Consider the following 22,605-nt stretch of genomic DNA (forward strand, 5'->3'; position numbering starts at 1 on the left):
TCAGTATAAAAGTCATTTTCAAATGTTTGATCATCTAATTAAGGATATAACACACAATTATTAATTTTTCGCTGTAAAATGTTTGATGATCATTCGTTTATGAATAGATTTTGTTTGGTTTCAGCACTAAACAGTTTTCTTTCATTGGCCAGCCACTGACAAGTACCAAACTCCTTCGAAACAGCTAAACTAATTTGGTTGAAATTTTGTGTGTAGGTATATCAGGTAGGTCTGAGAATCGGCCAACATCTATATTTCATACCGCTAAATGATAAGAGTGACCCATCCAAAATTTTTTTTTACATATTATTATTTTATTATATGATTCAGCATTAAAAATACACACAACTTAAAATTTTAACCCATCTACGATCAACATCTATTTTTGTATCGCGATTTTTATATTATTCTGTCCCATCCACTGACCCGCAATAGGGTTGAAAGATAGCAATCGAATACTATAATTATTGTAGTATGATTTTGATGTACGATTTATTAGGTAGGTCTGAGAATCGGTCGCCATCTATTTTTTAAACCCCAAAAAATTTTTTTTTCTTCTTTTTTTTTTCTTCACTAGGCAATACAACGGTTGCGGTTTGTTCCCAATGAACTCCTAAAACTACTAATGAACGGATTTTTAATGGGGATTACTTCATGGAGTGCAGCTTAGAACTTGAGAGATTTTTTCGTAAGTAAAGTCTGAGAAAGGTCTAAGTACGCTTAATAGATTGCAGCGTTATTATCAAAAAGGACGGCCATGTGCAACGTGGTCGTAATCTTGCGTCAGGCATGGTTTGCTTGACACGCTCAATTAAAATTTAAATACTTTAAAAAATTGTATCGTAGAAAATTCAGCAAGTCATAATCATCGGGAACAGTTTGTAAAAAAGACGTTCTGATTTATTGTCTTCGATTGAATTTATCACGGTCCTTCTCAGTGTAGTTTATAAGTTACTACCTCTCTTGCACGAACAACCAAACTTTGGAATGCCTTCAAACGACGACGATGAAATGACATACTTCCTGAAAGGCCGCTCCCGCTCTTGTTATTATTTTCGTCAGATATGGCAGCGGTGAGTATCTGCAATCTGGTGTCCAAGTAGTTTCTCCTATTCAATAAAAAAAAGCCTCAAGAAAAAAGTCATGGCAGCTTGTGTGTCTCCAGTATTAGATAAGGCTGTTTAAAGAAGAATTTCTATTATTTATATTATTATTAACTATATGTTGACTATATAAATTATAATTACCTCGTGAATATTGAATCTATAAAGGAGATATCACACTGGTAACCTCCAACGATACTTTGCGCGATTAAGAATATCTTAAACTGCAAGTTAATCTTTAACAAATCCTACCGAAATAGATGCTTTTGACACCTACGGGTCATGCTGCTGACATTGATATAGTGTTTGCTCTGCAAAAGAGAGCTGTTCGTGCTATATATCAGCTTGGTAATAGACACTGTCTCAAAGAAAAATTTAAAGAAATAAATATTATGCCTGTTCATTGTCAGTACATTTTTGAAAATTTAATAAACGTTCACAAAAATAGTCATCTTTTTACTCCTAATGGTGATTTTCATTATTATAACACTTCAAATAAGGGATAACTTGTAATAAATTCTAGTAAGCTTCATATGATACATAATAGCTTTAAGGGTAAATGTAGGTATACACATGTATGCACACTTATATAATAAAGTTCCAGCCACTGTTAAGGCATTATCTATAAATAATTTAAATGTTTTATAAAAAAAAGGCTCTGTCGTAGATCCTACTACTCCACAGATGAATATCTAAGTGATCGGACAGCCTGGGACAAGATTATGATTATTTTATAGCAATGACAATACCATATTGTATATTTTATTAAATTTTTGTATTCTCTATATTATATATTAGAAATGACATCAAATAGAATTGTAAAGGAATCAATTTTGAGAAAATAAATGCCTTTTATGCCTTTATGCCTTTTACAACCAAGTGTGCTGGAAACAAAAACAACAAATCATACTTTATTCCAATCTTAATGAAACAATGGAAATGATCAATTCAAAAAAGTTAATACCTTTTTGCCAACTAGTATTTAACACCTGTGGTTCGAATGAAACCTTTTATAAATCCGTTCCAGTTGAAACAGAAGTAATAGAAAAACATGAGATTTTTGATTGTGACAGTTTTAATAGCGTTGGTGGCTGCATTAGAATATGATGATAAAATAAAGGATTATGATAGTGAAAATTCATCCGTTGATTCTGTGAGTAACGAGGTTTTTAAGAATAGCTCAAGAGAGAAACCTCCCAGGATCGCTAGTATAGAAGTGGATAGCCAAGGTTTGTGAATTACTTTGTCACTTTTATAAGACTCTGACATTGATTATCATTTAATTGTAGAAGTTCTTAATATTAAATATTACAATTAGAAAAAACGGACACTATTAACATAACATTTTCGTGTAATACCTGCCTGCGATAACAGAAGCACACTTGTCAATGCGGTCTCATCTCGTACATATTGTTTTTTTTTTTAATGAAAATAGGGAGCAGCTAAACGTCCTGCTCGTCTCGAGCAGGACGTTTAGCTTATGGTAATTGATACGCCCTGCCCATTACAATGCAGTGCCGCTCAAGATTATTGACTCAAAAATTCTGAGCGGCACTACAACTGCACTCGTCACCTTGAGACATATGATGTCAAGTCTCATAGCTCAGTAATTTCATTAGCTACGGCGCCCTTCAGACCAAAACACAATAATGCTTACACATTACTGCTTCACGGCAGAAATAGGCGCCGTTGTGGTACCTTTAATCTAGCCAGCAACCGGTGCAAGGAATCCTCCTGGTAAATAAATGGTGCGATATCTTAATGGTATTATACATCCGTGTGACAATTGAAAGTTCATTATAAATATACTTGCGACTTACAAAGATTGCAAATTATTTCCAGAAGGTATGACGTCGGTGCGCGAACAATTAGCAATCAATGAAACTACAGTGAGGCCTAAAATGATTGTTTGGGATTACTCATTCTCAGTATCAATACAGAAGAGGAACACGCACTACGCCACCGGCGCTCTCGTGTCCGACAGATGGATAATAACAGCCGCTGCAGATTTTTATAAGTAAGCACTTCCTTCTATAGCTAGCTTGTCACATTAGATATTATGTACACGGTGTACCCAACACGCTCAATGAACCTTTATACCCCGCTTCAAAATGATACGGTATCGATTGAAAGAAAGAAAAACACTTATTCAACACACACAAATAACAAAATGAAGCAACTTAAAAATATACAAATATAAGAATGTTGTGGTATTTATAAAATAAGCTTGTATTTTATTGTATACTTTATTGCTACACCATCCTCCATTTAAAACGCCACAGTTAGTAGAGGCTTGTCTTTTGCCATGTGACAATCAATATTAACACATTGGAATCTAAACTGGAATCTGTTGCTTGTAATAATAATAATAAAACATTTATTTCGGATCAGATCCATATCTCTGTTAATAATGTTTTACTTATAAACTAATGTGAGTATATAAATAAAAATTATTTTATATTGGTGTGAAGCCACATCCACCTTTGTAAAAGTGGTCCAACCGATCTGAAAAACACAGGATAGTGTTGGTGCTGCCGCGGAATCGAACAAGCAGAGATGTGCATCTCTTTCGTATAAAGGCTGCGAAACCATCAATGGACGCCTCCGCGAACATCCTTGATGCCACGGCAGCCCCAGCAGTACCCTATCTCGCAGTGATCTATCCATGCAGTGAAATTGTTAGGCGCAGTATCGACTGGTATTTTAAACTTGGTACCAATACCTATTATCCATATATATAAATATACAAAATCAGAATAGCCTACTCTTCATAGTCATGTTGGCCATCGGAACAGGTTGTTCTAGGAGTTAATTGCATTAATATGTTTCAGTGTCCGCGAGTCAATCAAACTATTCCGAGCTCGTTTTGGAACTGTGAACTGCAAGAAGGGTGGTGTTCTAAGAGCTCTGAAAGGCATAGAAGTTCATCCACTGTATGTACCGAACAATCCGGATTACGACGTTGCCTTACTGCGGTTAGCTCAGCCAATAATATTCAGTGACGTCATCAAACCGATATCGATTTCGAAACATTCAGTAAACATTGTGAGCGCGAAGTTTCGAACTACCTACTGGCCACGGTTAATTGTAAGTGAAAATGAAGAAACATTTAAATTCATAGAACTTTATCAGGCCTACCCAGAAATATATAATCCCAAACATAAATATTGCATATATATGCATAATATTGCAACAGTAAGTGCCTTCCTAACCTTGTGAACCCATAATTATTATGATCTCTGGCGAGTGGAAGGGTCTCAGCAATGTAATAAATCATTGTCATGTTATTTAATAGACTTGTTTGAGAAAAAACATTAACTCTTGTAGGGCCTAAAATAAAATTGATGAGAAAATGTCACACCGTGAAACCCCGCGAAAATAGTATTATTTTAAATTAGTTTCATGTCATTACACTGTTTTGCTTCTTATAATCTAGTTTTAAGCTCTCCAGACAAAAACAGAAGACTTTAAAAATAAAATTTAGCATGCTACGATCCACAAGTCATAGAACATCCACTAACAACCGATTGTTTGGTCTTAACAAACCCATTGGACACTAAGCATTCATTCTTGTAAGATAAGAGACATTTATTAACATAAGAGAAACAAAAAAAAATTATAATTGTATTGTTTACTATTTTATTTGTACGACTCAATATTGTGTATGGGACTTTATGCCTGCAATAAAGATTTATTATTATTATTAATAATATATTTCAGGTAAATGGTCAAGTCTTGCCCGAAACGGCGAAAGAGAGAACAAAGCAGAACAACATGAGAGTATCAGCCCAGAAGACTATACCCTGGGAGAAATGCAACCAGCTGTTACAATCATCAAACTACACGCTGGACCATTCCTCCAGTTGTTTGGAGCCCATTGTGACGCACCACAGCACTTGCATGGTAAGTTCAAGAAGATCGACACTTTCTGAGTTATATCCAGCGTTATACTCATAAGTCATCAGTTCGAGATAAGTTGACACTTCGACGATTGGCTGCAGTGCTCCAGACTAAACGTTAGGGATAATTGGAGATATATTATTTAAATATTTCAATTTTTTTATTAGAAATAATAATTTATAATACTTATAGAAATGTAAAATATATATATAATATTGCAAATAATGCACTACAAACTGCTATGGTTAATACATTTTTATAAGCTACCAACTATAGAACTTTCATCCCCCACACAGGTCTAAATGTTATAAATGCTAGAACAAATATTTATTTATTTCTTATCATTTGCCTAAATACAACAGTTTCATAGTGTTATCTTCGATTGTAACGAACGTTCATACAAACTTCCGCCCCTATTTCAACCCTGCCAAGCCTTTTATTCGCGATTAAAGGTATTAAAATCGGTTCAGTGGCTTAGGCGTGAAAGCGTAACAAACAAACTTACATTCACATTTATAACATACTAGCTGCTTCCGCCCGCTTCGCTGTGCGAATTTTAAAAGGTATTTGAGAAATAAGCCATAAACCAACTAGGATAAATTTCGTGGTAATGGTGGTAGTTTCATGTCGATGCGATCAGTGGTTTAGGCTTGAAAGAGCTTCAAACAAAGACCATTTTCATTATATATATAAATAAGAAGTAGGGATAGAACAACGCATATACTTCGCTTGGATGCCGAGGGTCCTGTATTCTCAGAAGAAACTAAATCGTATTGAGTGATCGCTGCTGAACGATTTCATACAACAGAAAATGAACCCGAGCAATTGTCTGCTAGTTTGGTGTACAATCTTGTTGATCACTTACGGTCGGAACATCGGCTTCCTCAGCAATGTGGTAATCAACTATTTTTTATAATAATTTGTTATGTTTTTAAAGTGATAACCCTCACTTCTAGGATTACGAGTGAACGTACGTCACTCGAACGGTTAGCTCAGTTCGCAGAGCATTGGCACGGAATGCCAGAGGTCGTGGGTTCGAGTCCCGCATCGTTCATAAAATTTGATTTTCAAATTTTATTTGTGTATTTATTTTTGTTTTTTTCGAATAAATTACTTATGCAGTTTAAGCAATCTTGGTTTTCTTTCTGTCGTTAGCCTGACGTTGGAGCACCAGTTACAGCTGATGAAGAACTATGGGGCATCACATCTGGGTGGACTTTACCTGACTGTGACGCGAAAAACAGTCCAACACTGTTCACGAAGTTAGCAGCGCGAGATGTTCAGGCCTGGCTTACGACCTTCTTCAATGTCTGATTTCCTATAGAAATATTCTAGTAAAAATAGAGACTTCCAAAACTTCTTTCGTTGGAGCAATTGAAGAATTGCACATGAAAACCCAATTGGATCGTTATTTGATCTGATTATCGATAGAGTCCAATTCTATGATAAGTTTCAGTACGAAGTCAATATTTCTTTTCTTGAATTATAATACATTATATATCGATCAGTGACGTAGCGTGCCATGGCAGGACCCCGTATAAAATTTGTTTGGGGCCCTTATGAAGGGTAAAGATTTCTCACAAAAGAACTTATAAAATTTATTAAAATATAATAATTATTCGTCAAAATTATCTATCTGTCACTTTTTCCAAAATTTTTAGAAACAATTCAAATTAAATATACACTCTCCTTGCAGTTTTTCGACATGCAGCAATTTTTTTTATTAATTTTTGCTTACACACGGGGGCGTATAATTGATACGGCATATACGGCGGAAGCTACGACCCTGATATCGATTATTCGATAGGATTGGTAGGAACAAAATCAAATCAAATCAAAATCACTTTGTTCGTGTATATCAAAACATATGACACTTATGAATATCAAAAGTTTTCTTTTCATTTTACATTTACCGCCATTTCGGTAAAGGTTGAGCTTTAATGAGAAGAAATAACAAGAAACTTATTGTTATTTTTTTTAAATCTACGTCTACAATTACAGCTTCATAGTTTAACAAATAATTTCAACTACAATAATGTAAAGTGATGCAACAAAAATACTCAAACATCAAGTAGGTACTCAATGCCTTACACGAGTAAGTCAAAAAAGTAAATATAAATTAATAAATAGAAACATGAGTTATTGAGTAGATTAGATGCATCAATCCACATACACCTTAGATAAATAAAGGTTTTTGCGAGCATTTTATTAGATATTGAGCATTTTAGCAGAGTTTCTAGTAACAGGTGCATCCGCCACCACAAGTAGCGCCTGTTCACGAGCATATCGTATGGGCAGCAATCGCCTCCCTCGACCATATATTAGCGAAGGAACGACCCACCCCATGTTGCCGCCACAAGCAGTAATATTTAAGCAAGCATTACGAAGCCTGTCACAAGAACTAAACCAAATAACAAAAAAGAATTGATCTGTAAATAATTGTTATTAATTATATGTAGTTATAATATTATGTTGACGTAATGTTGTTTTTATATTATTTTATATGTTTTATATTGAATAAAATATTTTAGATAAAACTCTCATAGCTATTTATTATTGATGTTTTCCTATCATTGATATAGTAGTATTTATTGATATACACCGCATTATAAAAATGCAGAAGACAATTTTAAATGGAATTAACCGAGCCATGCCGAGAATGTGTCCATTCGAATAAAAATTAAAGAATAATATAATACAAACCCAGAGCGCTAATTATTTCCAAAGCGTTGATATTTAACTGACAACTTTGAATAATATTATATGTTTAATCCACATGTTGTGATAGAAGAAGAAACTGCTCCTCACAAAATGTGAGGGTCGAAAATTTTTGGTTGCGGAAACACAAATAATGTTAGTTTGGTTGGCAACGCTAAATTGGCTTCGAAGAAGCTGGTCGCCATAAATAGAGCACGGCAATACTTCAAGCGCTTTACAAAGCGCAGGTGCGGCCAAACATGGAGTATTGCTGTCATCTCTGGTCTGGCGCACCCCAGTATCAGCTCGAACCATTTGATCGCGTTAACGCAGAACTGCTAGAGTTATCGGCGACCCAGTGCTCTGTGAAAGGCTCGACGACGTTGCGTAGCTACGTCGCTTTATGGTGTGTCTTGTTCTGTTCTACGCATTTATCAAGGGAAGCGTTCCGAAGAACTGTTTCACCTGATACCTGCCGCCGAATTCCACCTTCACACAACACGCCACAAATTATCCTAATTTAACCTAACCTAATCAGCTCAACCATCTGAATGTGTGGCATTCCTCCAAAGTGCGGTTTTCAAGGAACTTTCTTCCACGTTCCACGAAGAAAGTTATAATATATATGTCCTAATCTATGTGATTCGACATTTTACCAAATTGCTACATAACCAGGCAGTATCAAAAAATGTGAACAAAAATCGCTTTTGTTCAAAACTTCAACGGATTTTCGAGTATTCGAAAGGTCATCCGTGCGCTTGTTGGTCCTTCACTACCATAAAAAATAATAGCTTGAAATTTAAACGCCTAGTACTTCTATTATTTTTTGGGAATATCATCAAAAAGCGGCTACGGCGAGCTTCCTGATGGTCACCGCGCCGAGCAACGACTACTGGATGTAAACAGAATAGAAACAGTTTTACCTTATTTCACCTACAGATCTACTACCTTCATTTCGTCACCAACAGATCTCAATAGAAGATATAATTTTCTTCTGAAACTTTTTGACGACTTTTTGGGTACTTTGCATATCTCAAATAATCGCACAATATATTATAGATTAGGAGATAAGACATAGCTTTAATAACACCAGCGCTGTCGGGCATTTGCTCAGTAATTTCACTAGCTACGGCCCGCCCTTCAAACCGAAACACAATAATGCTTACACGTTAGTGATTCACGGAAGTAAAAGGCACCGTTGTGGTACTCATAATCTAGCCGGCATCCTGTGGAAAAGATCCTCCCACTGACTCCCGCCACACATTAATATCACTTTATTAATGAATGTCTAATAAAACGACCTATAGTTTTAACAATTTAAAACCACTTCGGAAAAGATTGAGCTTTAATGAGAAGTGGCAAAAAACGTTTTTAAATATAATTTTTTAAATGTTACGTTAAGTAATTCAATAAATGTCAATTAATTACACGAGTAAGTTAAAAATATTGTAAACTAAAAAAAACCTCTAGAGTTATTGAGTACAGTTATTAGATGCCTCAATCCACATACTTAGCGTGGGAGACGCCATAAGAAGATACACTAGGACTGTTATCTGTGATCTAACCAAGGCATTCGACTGCATCGATCACCAAACGCTCGTTTTGAAATTGAATAACTATGGTCCCTAAAACATATTTGGATCTGGTAATATCCTATTTGTCTGGTGAGGAGCAAATGGTGTTTACATATAGATAGCGTCACTTCTGTTTTCCCCGATTAAAATGGGGGTGCCTCAAGAATCTATTTTGGGTCCATTCTCATTTCTATTACCTATTTTTATTTTTATAAAATATAATACTTATTTTCTGTTGTTCTATGATTGATTTTTATTTTCTGTAATTGATTTTCCAGATGATACATAGTGGTACTAGTACAAGGCGAACAGTTGAAAGTTTTATTTTTATTATGGTTATTTTGTTCCCGACATTAATCTTTGTTGATTAAGCGCTCTATAATCGTCAAAACCTTGTAGCTTCAGCCTAGTTGAGTGAGTTTATGAATAATCCATAAACTCAAATTTAGGAATATATTTACTGTGGCTAAAAACATTAGTAAATATAAAATATTATACTGCAATAGCGTACAAGATTTCAATACAAAAAATAACGAATTATGCACCTGTTTTCACTCTTTGTTTGGGAGAAAGGTAGAGCCTTACCACAACACAGATAAGGCTAACAAAGGCTTGATTATACAGTTTTGTAATCAGCCAGCAAAACGTCGTGTTAAGGTTCTAATGGAGGATGGATATGTGGCGGACAGTGTGTTTATTTTTTATTATAAATTCTACGGGAGGTAAGAACAGCTTCTTTTTATTATTTCCTAGAGAACACGTGAGGCTGATTTTGATGAACGATAAGGACACCTATATCTAAGCGTTACATCTTGCATCGTATCGACGAATGGCCGAAGGATTTCATCTAAGTACTTAAGTTTGTCATTCCTGTAGTATATTATGCATTGAGACGAAATTATTGTTTCTGGAGTGGTTGGTATGCAATAAGTACAAAATATTAGGGGAAACTTGCAGCAGTACTTTTAGCCCTTTGACTGACTTTTGCAGCATATTTATTATTCAATTACCACTTATTTACTTACAAATTGCAATACTCGTATTGTCTAGAGTTACACATATTGTTACTTTCTATATTATTCCAGGCTTCACAACTAAGAAAGCAGAGCTAGAATGTGAGTTCCCGCCGAAACTGGAAGAAGATCTGACGCACGCGAGACGCAAGCGACTGACCACAGAGACTGGACTGGTGTGCATAGAGGACTATCCTTACACGGCGTCAGTTCGGTAAGGCTGTGTTGTACAGCGGAGCAAAAATTAACATTGTAATATTTATCTTGAATAATTTTGGAACAAAAAGATGCTAATAAAATAAATTTCAGATGAGAGTATTTTTACATTAGGTACGTGCAAAAAACGATGTCTATCATGTGGGCACTGTTACTAGTAATGCACGCGTTGGCTATTTGTACAACATTTTGCATGACTGTGAAAGTTGTCGGTGTTATTGTTGTAACGAGATAATGTTGAAAAATGAAAGACAGCGATAATGTTGGTCCACCCAAAGCCGTTAACAGACTTGACCATAACGATAGTGTTGTTCCACTCAACGCCTTTAACAGACTTGACCACAATGATAGTGTTGCTCCCCCAACGCCTTTAACAGACTTGACCACAACGATAAAGTTGCTCCACCCAACGCCGTTAACAGACTTGACCACAACGATAATGTTGCTGCACCCAACACGATAAACAGACTTGACCACAGCGATAACGATACTCCACCCAACGCCGTTAACAGACTTGACCACAACGATAATGTTGCTGCACCCAACACGATAAACAGACTTGACCACAGCGATAACGATACTCCACCCAACGCCGTTAACAGACTTGACCACAACGATAATGTTTCTCCACCCAACGCGGATAACAAACTTGACCACTACGTTAATGTTGCTCCACCCAACGCCTATAACATACGTGACCACAACACAGGTTTTTACAATCACCACTTAGTGTTAGTTCAATCCGAAAGGAAATTTTATAAGTACTACTGAATGAGTGTGTCCTTTTCATTTTATTTAACATAAAAGATAATATTTTGCAATAAGAAACACAATTTAGACAACAATCGCCAGAAGCAATGCTTGCAGTCACATTAAGTTATGTAAAACTCAGTTCTTATTCAGTCAATATTTATTATTGTCTACCTTTTTATACCTTCATAAAGTAGCAACAACACTACACATCACTGTAATTCGGATTCGTATCGGACGCAGTGAACGAGCGTTCATGTAAATAATACTATAGCTACTTCAGTCCGTCAATAATCTTTTCCGGAACGGAGATTAACGGTTGACGGAAAGGAATTGAATGACGGAAGCAGGTTCTAGTGCGTAAGCTACCATATAAATAGTTATACGACTATAAGCCCGGACCGTGTTTTCACGCGTTCGCATCGCAATCTGATCGGACATAGTGCGAAAGCGCTCTCTAAGATAAATTTGCGGCGCACCGACGATATCCTCACTTTGTCAGCGGTAGACAGCAGTTATCCCAGCTTGGTGGGCGGCCAAGTCCCGCGAGAAATGTTTCCAAATCTGTTTCAGGCTCCACGGGAAGCACTGGTGCGGCGGCGCGATCGTCGCCGGCCAGTGGGTACTCACAGCGGCTCAGTGCTTCGACTAGTAAGTAAAATATGTTTGGTTGTGTGTCTTGTATGTACAGTAAATAGCATCTCGAACATTGTTTGGCGTTCCTCCACAGCGCAGCTTTCAAGGTATTTTCCTCCACGTACAACCAAGCTACGGATTGAGGTTTCTTGTGCGGTGTTTCAGGGATGATACGACATGGCTACCTTCAATAAAAGCATGTATACCTATCTAAAAGGCCGGCAACGCTCCTGTAATTCCTGTGGTGTTGCAAGAGAATGTGGGCAGCGGTGATCACTTAACATCAGCTACACTCGTTTGTTCCCGTCTTCCATAAAAAAAACTTTCCTTTGCCCCAGATGCTTCATTTCATCATTGAGATTTCGTAGTATTTTATTATTGATACTCAGCGATATATTAAGTAACAATAATTAAAATTTTATTTTATTAATTTTATTTTTGTACAATTATAATTATTAATGCAGGTAAATAATATATACGGGACAATATGATTTAACATGCCTTTACAGATGAACCTAAACAATATTTAAGTACAAGTTAAAATCAACAACAAGGCAAAATTAATGGTTAAATCCAGTTATGACTCATAACATACGTTTTGAAAAGTATTGTATTACTTACTCACGTTCATGAAAAAAAGAAAATATTAGAATAACTATAAAAAATATAGGTTAGATTTAGCGCATAGAACAAATATTCAATTTAAACAGCGGGAGGCTCCTTTGCACAGGATGTCGGCTAGATTATGGATACCACAACGGCGCCTATTTCTGCCGTGAAGCAGTAACGTGTAGGCATTATTGTGTTTCGGTCTGAAGGGCGCTTTAGCTAGTGAAATTACTGGGCAAATGAGACTTAACATCTTAATAATTATGTCTCAAGGTGACGAGTGCAATAATTGTAGTCCTGTTCAGAATTTTTGTGTTTTTCAAGAATCCTGAGCGACACTGCATCGTAAACGGCAAAGCGTATCAATTACCAACAACTGAACGTCCTACTCGGCTCGTCCCTTATTTTCATAGATTTTTTTTAACAATGTTGATATTCTTATTTAATACTCAATGCTATTTCATTATTAAAAAGAGTCGGTTGAACCTCACGTACCTCGTAGGTCGTTTAGATCCTCACCAAATTTGACGTTCATTCTATGCCTTATAAGGTCAGCAACGCTTTAATTCCTCTGGTACAACAGAGTATGAACTGCGGTGAACACACACCACAAGATAGTCCGTATGTATTCTCTCTTGTCCAGCTCTCCATAATAAGCATTATACATACATATAAGTGGCGGCACGTAAGTCTAGCGCTGAACGAAACGTGGAGGGGATATCTGCGCATGGGTACTGTTGCGCACGCTTTACAATATTAACTTTATTTAATTAATAGTAAAATAATATTAGTAACATTATTTAAATGTAATAAAAAACAAATAGTCTAGCGCAGAGCGAAATGTGGAGGATTATACTTTCAAACATAATTAAATGCGTGCCAGAGTTGTCAAAAAAATTCTCAACAATAGAATATGTGTGTGAGTTATGTGAGTGTGTGCGTGAGTGTGTGTGCGAATGTGTGTATATTTAACAGACCAACTCAAACTTTACAATAATAAGGATACGACTGGCGAGCCTATCGGCACTACGCACACTCGCCCTTTATCCCTATATCCTCTTAGATACCCTACCTTTGACTTCTGCGCAATAACGGTCAGCGCTAGACTTACGTACCCCCACTTATACTAAAAATTGCAAAACTCCTACGAGTTCGGCCCAATGGCGTGGGCCTCAGTTTCCACCGGTGTTACTGGTGAGATAAATATGACACATTCAATTTCTGTCATTAATAATACATCGGTTGTACACGGTTGTATGCGGCAGCCAGCATCGCTTGTTATCCTCATCACCTTCACCACGTCGTTGTGGGTGCGCTCTAGGTACGCTCTGGGTGCGCTCCGGGTGGCGGGGCCAACACTTTTTTTTTTATATTGCAGTGTTTCAAGAGAGGAGGTTACGGTTCGCGTCGGTTCAGTGTTCCGGGACTTTGGCGGCAAGATCCTGTCAGTAGTTGACATTAGGCGACACCCGGACTATAGAACTGACCAGTACTATCCTGAACATAACCTGGCGTTGGTGAAAGTAAAATACAATATATAACTTTAACATTAAATTACAGTTAAATGATGTTTTGTTATGCATATAATTAGCAATTTCTATAAAATATTATCTTATTTGTTAGATCTGAGGGATTAAATAAAAAAGTCCCGGGGGAAAAAAACTTCAACTTTAGCCAACGATTGATAAAATTATAAAGTCTTTATCGCTACGATTATTAAACAACGACGTAGCTTATTTCGTAACAAACGTGCCGGTGTAACTAACATGCCTATATTCCTATAGTTTGTGAAAATTTGTTTATATTGTAACTGGACCCACTCAAGTGTCTGCGAGATGTGCACGCTAGTCGCAGTTGTGTCATTTTGAATTCTACGTGCGTCCCAGCTGAGTGGATATTATATTAGTAGCATTAGTACATTTATAGTTGGCGAGAAGCCTACATATGTAATAATGTAGCTCAAGGTTATGCAAATAGCAGTGGATGAATTTTGCTGCAGGATCTGAAACTAGGAGATCTGCAATAAGCATTGAAAGGCTCCTAGTAACTTTTATCAACTATAAAACACATATTTTACTACAAAACATAATATATTTGATTGAATACAAAATTTAGTTTGCTTCAGCCCAAACCAATTGTTAACCTTTCAGCTAAACACCGTGATAATATTCAACAACCGCATCCAAGCTGTGTCCCTCGCGGAGAACAACGTGGCGTTATCGGGGGCGGGAGAGACCGTGGTCACTGGATTTGGCTCTGTGGTAAGCTGTGACATAGTATTATATTTTAAAATTTTAAGGCATATTTTTGCAAAATTATGAAAATATAGGTGTTATAAAAATAAGGATCATTGTATTTGAAGTTTATACATGTGAAAATTTCAAGTTCTCAGAATGAGGGTACCACAAGGGATAGACACTTGGACCGTTCCTCTTCCTTATCTACATAAATAATTTTCCTAACCTCACAGAAAACATAAGGTTTGTGGAAGGCACATCACTGTTATTCAAAATGAAAAAAAAAAACAAGTTATGTGTGATGAAGTAATCTATCTGACAGCGTGACTACACGTGTAAAGGTGCTTATAAGCGCTAAACAGAACGCAATATATAAAATTTACCGTACCAATTGTCAAAAATGTGTGAAAACGAGTGTTTTATTAAACGGAAAGGTGAAAAAACCGGTGTAATCTGCTATATTTCTTGGCTTGACTCTTTATTCCAAATTACAATGGAGCCCCCCTATATTGAAGGATTGGCTAATAGACTTAGTTCTGCAGCATATGCGGTTAAAAAGATTAGACAATTAAATGACATAGCTACCGCGCGACTAGTTTAGTTATTTTATTGTACTAGCAATACCATCTTTGTGCTGCTAAAGAGGGCTATTCGCGCTATTTTTAGCCTAGTAACGGTTCTCTCTCAATATATTCTTAATAATGTTATGTATGCATCAGGGGCCTGCATTGGTTTTCTAGCAAGGTAGGCACTCTAGATTTAACCAGTCGTAGTTGCGTTTAGTTGCGTTGCTGACGATACATCTTTCTTATTTAAAATAAAACGCCAGCAAAAAAAATTCTGTCAGGTTAACGACGACATTGCTGTAGTAGTAAATTGGTTTAATGTTAATAACTTACTTTTAAACGTAAGGAAAATAAAATGTATAAGGATTACACTTCCAAATATAAAGCACCAACCAACACATATAAAAATTAATAATGACAAACTGGATGCAGTAGAAACGACAACATTCCTAGGCATTACATTAGACTTTAAGCTACAATGGGGTGCTCATATAAAAAACGTATGTAATCGACTTAGCTCTGCAGTATTTGCGATAAAAAAAATTAGGCAGCTGACAGATGTTGAAACGGCTAGACTTGTATATTTCAGGTACTTTCATAGTGTCATGTCTTACGGAATTATATTGAGGGGTAGGGCTGCAGATATTGAAAACATATTTGTGCTGCAGAAAAGAGCAATTCGAGCAGTCTATAAAATGCGTTCAAGGGATTCATTGAGAGAAAAGTTTAGTGAAATAAATATTATGACAGTACACTGCCAGTACATATACGAGAACCTCCTATACGCTCATAAAAATAGTAGCCAATTTAAAAAGAATAGTGACGTACACAGTGACAATACTCGAAACAAACATAAACTCGCAATTCCATCTACTAGGCTCCGTAAAATTGCTAAATCTTTTAAAGTGGATTGTGTTATATTTTATAATAAACTCCCAAAAGAAATTAAAATATTACCTATTAAAAAATTTAAATGTATCGTAAAAAATAAATTAACATCAAAGGCCTAAGTATTATAATGTGAAAGATTATTTGAATGATAAAGATAGTTGGAATTAATGTTCTAAATTTTGTAAATGAATACTGTTATACTCATTTGAATGCTATTGTAACTTTTGTACTTCATCCTGACTTGCACTAAATAACTTATAAAGTTTTACAGTGAATAAAGATTTTTTTGACTTTGACTTTGACTAAACTAAATCAACTTTAACACTAGTGTTATATTTATGTAGGTTCTTAACGAGGTAGGTACACTGCCTAGTTGCCTATATGGTATGCACGCCCCTGGTATCCATGTACATATAGGCACATTAATGAATTTTGTACAAACTGTTATAACCATAATGTTACCTGGAATAAAAATAAACTTATATTGCCTACAACTCGGCAAAGTCAACTATTAAAGTCGACTTTTACTACAAGATCTCAGAAAATGTTCAAAACGAATGTATTAAGAACACGAAATTAAAAAAAAAATGTTAAATAAGGGTTATGACATCATATTGGAGTTAGTGGCGTGTGGTTCGACTGTGGAGTGCGTGCAGGTCGTATGCAGCTGGGGATCTGTGTTCGGTGTGTATCAGACAAAGCTGTGAAAAATTAATTATTTGGTTACATTGGCAAACATTACTGCACAATGCATATCTGAACCGACAAGACAAGTTAAAGGTGGCGTGATACCTCTATTTCCTGGAAGCGTTTCGCCATATTTTAGATCTCCTTTAACTTCTATCCGGCGGTAGAAACTTCTACATGGTGTATACAGCAGACTTATCAAACACACGTAACCTTAATTACTTAGTATAGTTCTTAAAAATTAATTACGTAACAATCACGAAACGGTCATGGCTTATACTAGCGCTATTTCTTCTCTCCAGAGATTTATTTTTAATAAAACTATAAATCAAACTGATTGACCTTTGCCTGACGCATTATTTCTTTGCAGCTGACCGGTCAGATACGCGAAGGGGAGAACCAGGAGCTCCGACGGATGATAGTGCGGATGATTCCCCAGAGCAGCTGCCGGGTGCTCTACGGGAATGATTACCAGCTGCAGCACGACCACATGTGCTTGCAGAGTATTGTCAATGGCGTGGCGCTGTGTGCTGTATGTTATTTATTTTTAAAACTAAAGGTTCTTTTAAATAAGAAAACGCAATATTTCTTTGAATATGGCTGTAGATATTAGATTTTTCTATCTTTAGGTGACGTTGCATCAGTTATAAAAACCGCAGATTGCAGTCGCCTCATCCGCCGAATTTCTTACTAAAGTTAGTTTAATTTGCGTAGTAACTAGAGATGGGAATTAGAATAAGGCCTTAGTTATCGATACCTAAGCTAAGCAGTAAAGTTGCCGTAATATTTTACTTTATTTTTCCAATAGATATTTCTTCATAGTCTCGCTGTATCTATCTTCTTCTTGACAAGTCTCCTGATTTTCATGTTGTTCCTTTCTGTTTCTTCCTGCTTTTCTTCTATTTGGTGTACTTCTAGTGAATTATTTATCCTTCGAGTGTTTTCCTGTCCTTTTTAAAGCTGTTTCCATAAATTTTCGAAAATAAACTAACATCAATTTTCATCTTGTTCAAGAAAGAGCACAGCTTTGGACTGCATAAAACAATTAGAGTATAAAAAATATGTGACTATCAAATTTCAAATATCCTTCCCATATCTTATTGAAATCTAAATTGAATTATCGTGTCCCATTTAAAAACGTATCTGCGTGGAACATTTTCGTGTGATATTTTTTTATGATCAGTTTTTAAAGTGATATCCTTCTATGTAGTATAAAATATACAAATTTAAAGTTAAATTATTAAAGCCTTTTACCATTCAATAAATACAGCTTCGTTTATTTTTTTCCAATTGCTTCTCAGATTCTCAGAGTAGTCTTAGTTTAAAAATATTCTCTACAATTTTCGCGGCACTGCTTCATGGTATGATTTCTACATGAGAATGGGTTTCTACAACAAAACGGTAGAGACTAGGTGATAGAGTGTACCTAATAGATAATAGTAGGTCTTAGTTTTTAAGCTTAAATGCATATTTCTGTTTTTAAGAAGTTGAGAACAAACTTCGGGCTCCAATATTTGTTTCAGCCTTGTTGAATTTGTTTCTCAATATCCAGTAGTAGTCTAGGCTTGCCAATTATTGTATGATATTTTGAAGTGAAAACTTGGCGTTGAGCACTTTTCTCGGGATTGGTATAAAATCTTCAACTCGCGTCAAGACATGTGACCTGATCTAAAATTCGTGTGGTTTTTTCTTTATTCTTATTTATTTTGTATTCTCACTTTTGAATTTTTCTACCAATTAACTCGAGTTTATTAGTGCTTCACAATTTTATGTATTTTTATGTTATATTTTATCTTACTCAAGCTTGTTTGTCATCAAGTATGCATCGTCCTTTTAGGAGATAGAAATGAATACAGTTGTTCCAGCCTTTAAGTAGGCAGAACTAGTAACTTATTGGCTGCTTTTAGATTGTAAATATCAATTATAATAAAAAAAAATATAGCCGCCCTAGATTCTTTACAAAGCGAGCGTTGAGAATGAAATGAAATAAATCATATCTCAAGCACATCAGATGGATACGATGATTGAAATGTGATCTTTCAGAAAAATGCGTTAGCGTTTCTTTTCGTCTGATAGTTGTGAATATACAGATAGCCTGGTTTACAGAGTGACTGTATCTTGAGTGAGAGTGACTTACATAATATATTTTGTAGGGAGACACAGGTGACCCAGCGGTTTTTTTCGACGGTGTGTCAAGAGCCGGAACGCTGTATGGCATCGCATTGTTCTCGGGCACAGAAGAATGTTCACTGAAGTCTAAGCCTGGAGTGTTTGCAAAGGTACTAGACGATACATTTTATTGTTATTATTACCTAGTTATCTGTAAATTAATTTTAACTTAATTCAAAAGCAGTTAACTGCAAAAGAAAGTCGGATCCGATAGTACCTATCGGATCGATACGATCTCACCATAGAGGCGCTTAACACATACAATTCGAACTGCAAAGTTTTGAAGTGAAAAACACCACCGTGCCTCCAGATATTTTTAATGATCACCAGTATAAAATACATGAACATCTTAATAAGTGCACAGCTGTCCTGTTACTTGTCCAGAATACAAAATTTTCGGCATTGTCGAAAGATGCCGTTGGTAAATTCAATGCTGCCGCCGCTGCACACGAAGAGTCCTAGTCACCCTATCCCGTGCTGTATTGGAGAAGATACTTAGGGCTTTTTTTTTATTTATTTATTTAGAGACTTAAAAAAGTGAAAACCATTTACACCATAATTTATAGACCAAAGCATTAGACTAAAACTTAAGGCTGGTGATTGCAACTGGCCCAATTAGCCTTAAGCCTGTGCTAGGGCTGTCCAAAAGTCCTCGGCCTAATTGTTAAAAAATAAAATATTAAAGTTTTCTAATTTAATCTAAAATTTTAATCTTATGAATTATTTACCTAACTAAACTTAATTGTTATTAGTTTTATTTGGATTATCAAACATGTATAAGAAACAATAAGAAAAGTTATATAAAAAGAATAATATATATAAAATATAAGTTTTATAGTCTCTTTTTGCTGCGAAGTTTTAAGGACAATAGAAAGACTCCCCTAACCATACCGCGATGTCAGAGTACCTATAATACATTAGTATAGTTCACATAGAAAGCAATTTACAAAAGGCGCTCGTCCAACCCCACCCGACATGATGATCACACGCCAGTGGTTATAAACTCGAGCTATAGCTACATATTATCTAGGTGTATATAATATACCAATCACGTTCTCTGTGAACGGGTCGATCTCTTGGCGTTCTTCATTGTGGGTCTTCTACTGCATTATCATGGGAAGACGGAAGTGTTCCGAAAAAAACAGCATATATGGGGATTTTAAGTACAATTTTAAAATCCGACCATTACTATTATAATTTAGGGTTATTAAGATAGGGTGTTGAGTACTATTAATAACTCGTTCGAGGTAAATCAATTGTAACACAATAATCAACTAACAGTATTGTTGACATAAAAGGATTAGGTAAAAATAGTGTTTGTTTTAAAAATGATTCTTCTTTTTTCAGGTATCATTTAGTCGAACCTGGATTGATCAAATTTTGACGAAATCTGAAAATAATGAAAATGAAAGTGTTGATAGCGGAGAAAATGCCATTCCTGTGGATTTGATATGAATATTATATTCATTATTTCTTTCTTTTACTATCAATTCCGACAAGGTTGAATTGACCTTTTTAAAATTTCCATTAACATTTCTTTTAATTTATTGAAGTTTGTTAGGTACCTATTAGTTAACCTGACAGAATTAGTTCTCCTTCTCATATGTACCTAAACTAAGGTAAACAAAGCAACAAAGTTAAAAATTTATCATTGTACCAATTACGTAAGTACCACTGCCTCAAGGATACTCCGACAATGGGATTGGACGATGAATGGTTTAGGTACCTACTGAACAGTTTCAATTTAGGGGTCTTCATATTTGAGCGCCAAATGCTATACAATTAGTTTACTGGGAAATTAAAAAAAAAGAATTCTGTTAGAGACTGATATATGATCTGCAATTTGAGCGTTTAAAGCTTTTGTAAAACGTAAAATACCATGTAATTAAAATTATTGAAAGGTAAAGCTGTTTTATTTTACATTTAACTTGCTACGTCTTCTAAACTACTGGCACAGTAGATATAATGTGTACCAGTATGGAAACTCACCCTTGTTGATAAAATACTTACCTTCACGTGAGTTCAACGCCCTCGAGAATCATGAAAACAACACCCATGATAAAAAAAAGTTGGTAATTTCATGTATGTATTTCATGTTGACAGTTTCAACATCCTTAAAAACTATGAAAACCATGACGAAAAAGTTGTCATTTTCTTACAGCCGCCATGTTGGATTAACATTTTGACAGCACTGTCTAGGTATTTCAGCACTCTCGAAAACGATGAAAACGACACACATGATGCAAAAACTGTCAATTTCATGCAGCCACCATCTTGGATTTACATTATGATAGCACTATCTATTTCAGCACCCTCGAAAACCATGAAAACGTCAACGGTGACGAAAAACTTGAAATTTTTTTGCAGCCGCCATTTTAAATATTCATTTGGACAGCACTAGCTGGTATTGGTTTCAACACCCACGAAAACCATGACAAAACACAATATGTATGTAATATGTTTTTGTCCAAAATAAATAAATATAAAAAATAACATCCTCGAAAACCAAACCACACTCATACAAAAAATTGATAATAAATATTGCAGCCGCCATCTTGGTTTAACATTGTGAATTTATTTTCACTCACACAGTTCACGAATTTATTTTAATCGATCCCACGGACATATAATTCTAATTATAATAATATAACAATAAATTATTCTTATATTATGGTATTCTACTTTATAGATTAAATAGATGTATTTAAATGATGGAGCGGAGTTCAAATAGTCGATTACCACGCAATACGCTGGCATTTTTAAAAAGATCGCGGAAACAAATAATAACATGACACTGACACTCGTCTTGACGCGACACTCGCTACTGCAAGACCGCGAAAACCGCTTAGAGGCCTCGTCGATGCGCATGTTTGTGTGAGTGTGTTTGCATTTCGAACGTGTGTAGGTAGTTTCCGTACTGGTACATAATTATGTCTACTCTGCTACTGGTGATAATATTATGGCTCTTACAAGAAAAAATAGCTATTTAGTCCAGGAGGAATCGGCGCATGAGTACCGAAAATTTTTCCACCTCAATAATTGAGGTTGAAAAATATCGAAAACAGGATCGCATAAAAATTATTTTTATGCGATCCTCTTCAAATTGCCTTACTGATGATATAAAATATGTATGTTTTGCAATCAAAACACTGGTTTATACCATGAATTATTATTGTTTTAGAATGAAATTTTTTAAAGGTTCGAAAAATCTGAATCAGGGTACTTTTGAGTCATGAATTATGAAAAATATATAAATACTTTTTTAAATTATACAATAGTTAACAGAGATTTTAAAAATTTATGACTCTTAAAATATTAACTTTATCGTGGAAAGTCAAAGAACCTTATTTATGTGCATTTCACAAAGAATAACAATTCGTTGCAATTGTACAATTTCGGTTTAATCATTAAGGCACGGGGCTGCCCCATGGCAACGTGCATTTTTTTCATGAGTTATTTGAAGGGGATCGCATAAGAAATATAGAGGTGTATAAGTTTTCGGTACTCATGCGCCGATTGCTCGTGGACTAATTTTATTTCTTTGTAGGCTGTGTGCA

At 35.5% G+C, this 22,605-nt stretch overlaps 2 protein-coding genes across 2 annotated transcripts; both read left to right on the forward strand.

Annotated features, from left to right (window-relative positions):
• Window positions 1-21: 21 nt before the first annotated feature.
• On the forward strand, window positions 22-7,475 carry LOC126967423 (trypsin-like). Its single transcript, XM_050811881.1, has 7 exons — window positions 22-225; window positions 578-688; window positions 2,131-2,332; window positions 2,946-3,120; window positions 3,935-4,190; window positions 4,824-5,006; window positions 6,159-7,475. The coding sequence occupies exons 3-7, from the start codon at window positions 2,155-2,157 to the stop codon at window positions 6,315-6,317; spliced, it is 951 nt and encodes a 316-aa protein (XP_050667838.1). The 5' UTR covers window positions 22-225; window positions 578-688; window positions 2,131-2,154; the 3' UTR covers window positions 6,318-7,475.
• Window positions 7,476-9,872: 2,397 nt separating this feature from the next.
• Window positions 9,873-20,944, forward strand: LOC126967424 (trypsin 3A1-like). The gene is made up of 8 exons (XM_050811882.1): window positions 9,873-9,996; window positions 10,360-10,501; window positions 11,827-11,904; window positions 13,877-14,021; window positions 14,649-14,759; window positions 17,250-17,411; window positions 19,033-19,158; window positions 20,396-20,944. The coding sequence occupies exons 1-8, from the start codon at window positions 9,945-9,947 to the stop codon at window positions 20,501-20,503; spliced, it is 924 nt and encodes a 307-aa protein (XP_050667839.1). The 5' UTR covers window positions 9,873-9,944; the 3' UTR covers window positions 20,504-20,944.
• The last annotated feature ends 1,661 nt before the right edge of the window (window positions 20,945-22,605 follow it).

The sequence above is a fragment of the Leptidea sinapis genome, chromosome 13 (genome assembly GCF_905404315.1).
Source record: "Leptidea sinapis chromosome 13, ilLepSina1.1, whole genome shotgun sequence".
Lineage (NCBI taxonomy): Eukaryota > Metazoa > Arthropoda > Insecta > Lepidoptera > Pieridae > Leptidea > Leptidea sinapis.

Coding starts and splice junctions, on each gene's coding strand:
- LOC126967423 (XM_050811881.1), top strand. CDS start 2,155: ATGAGATTTTTGATTGTGACAGTTTTAATAGCGTTGGTGGCTGCATTA. Junction 3,121..3,934: donor GCCGCTGCAGATTTTTATAA/GTAAGCACTTCC, acceptor AATATGTTTCAG/TGTCCGCGAGTCAATCAAAC. Junction 5,007..6,158: donor CGCACCACAGCACTTGCATG/GTAAGTTCAAGA, acceptor TTCTGTCGTTAG/CCTGACGTTGGAGCACCAGT.
- LOC126967424 (XM_050811882.1), top strand. CDS start 9,945: ATGGATATGTGGCGGACAGTGTGTTTATTTTTTATTATAAATTCTACG. Junction 9,997..10,359: donor TATTATAAATTCTACGGGAG/GTAAGAACAGCT, acceptor ATATTATTCCAG/GCTTCACAACTAAGAAAGCA. Junction 10,502..11,826: donor CCTTACACGGCGTCAGTTCG/GTAAGGCTGTGT, acceptor AATCTGTTTCAG/GCTCCACGGGAAGCACTGGT.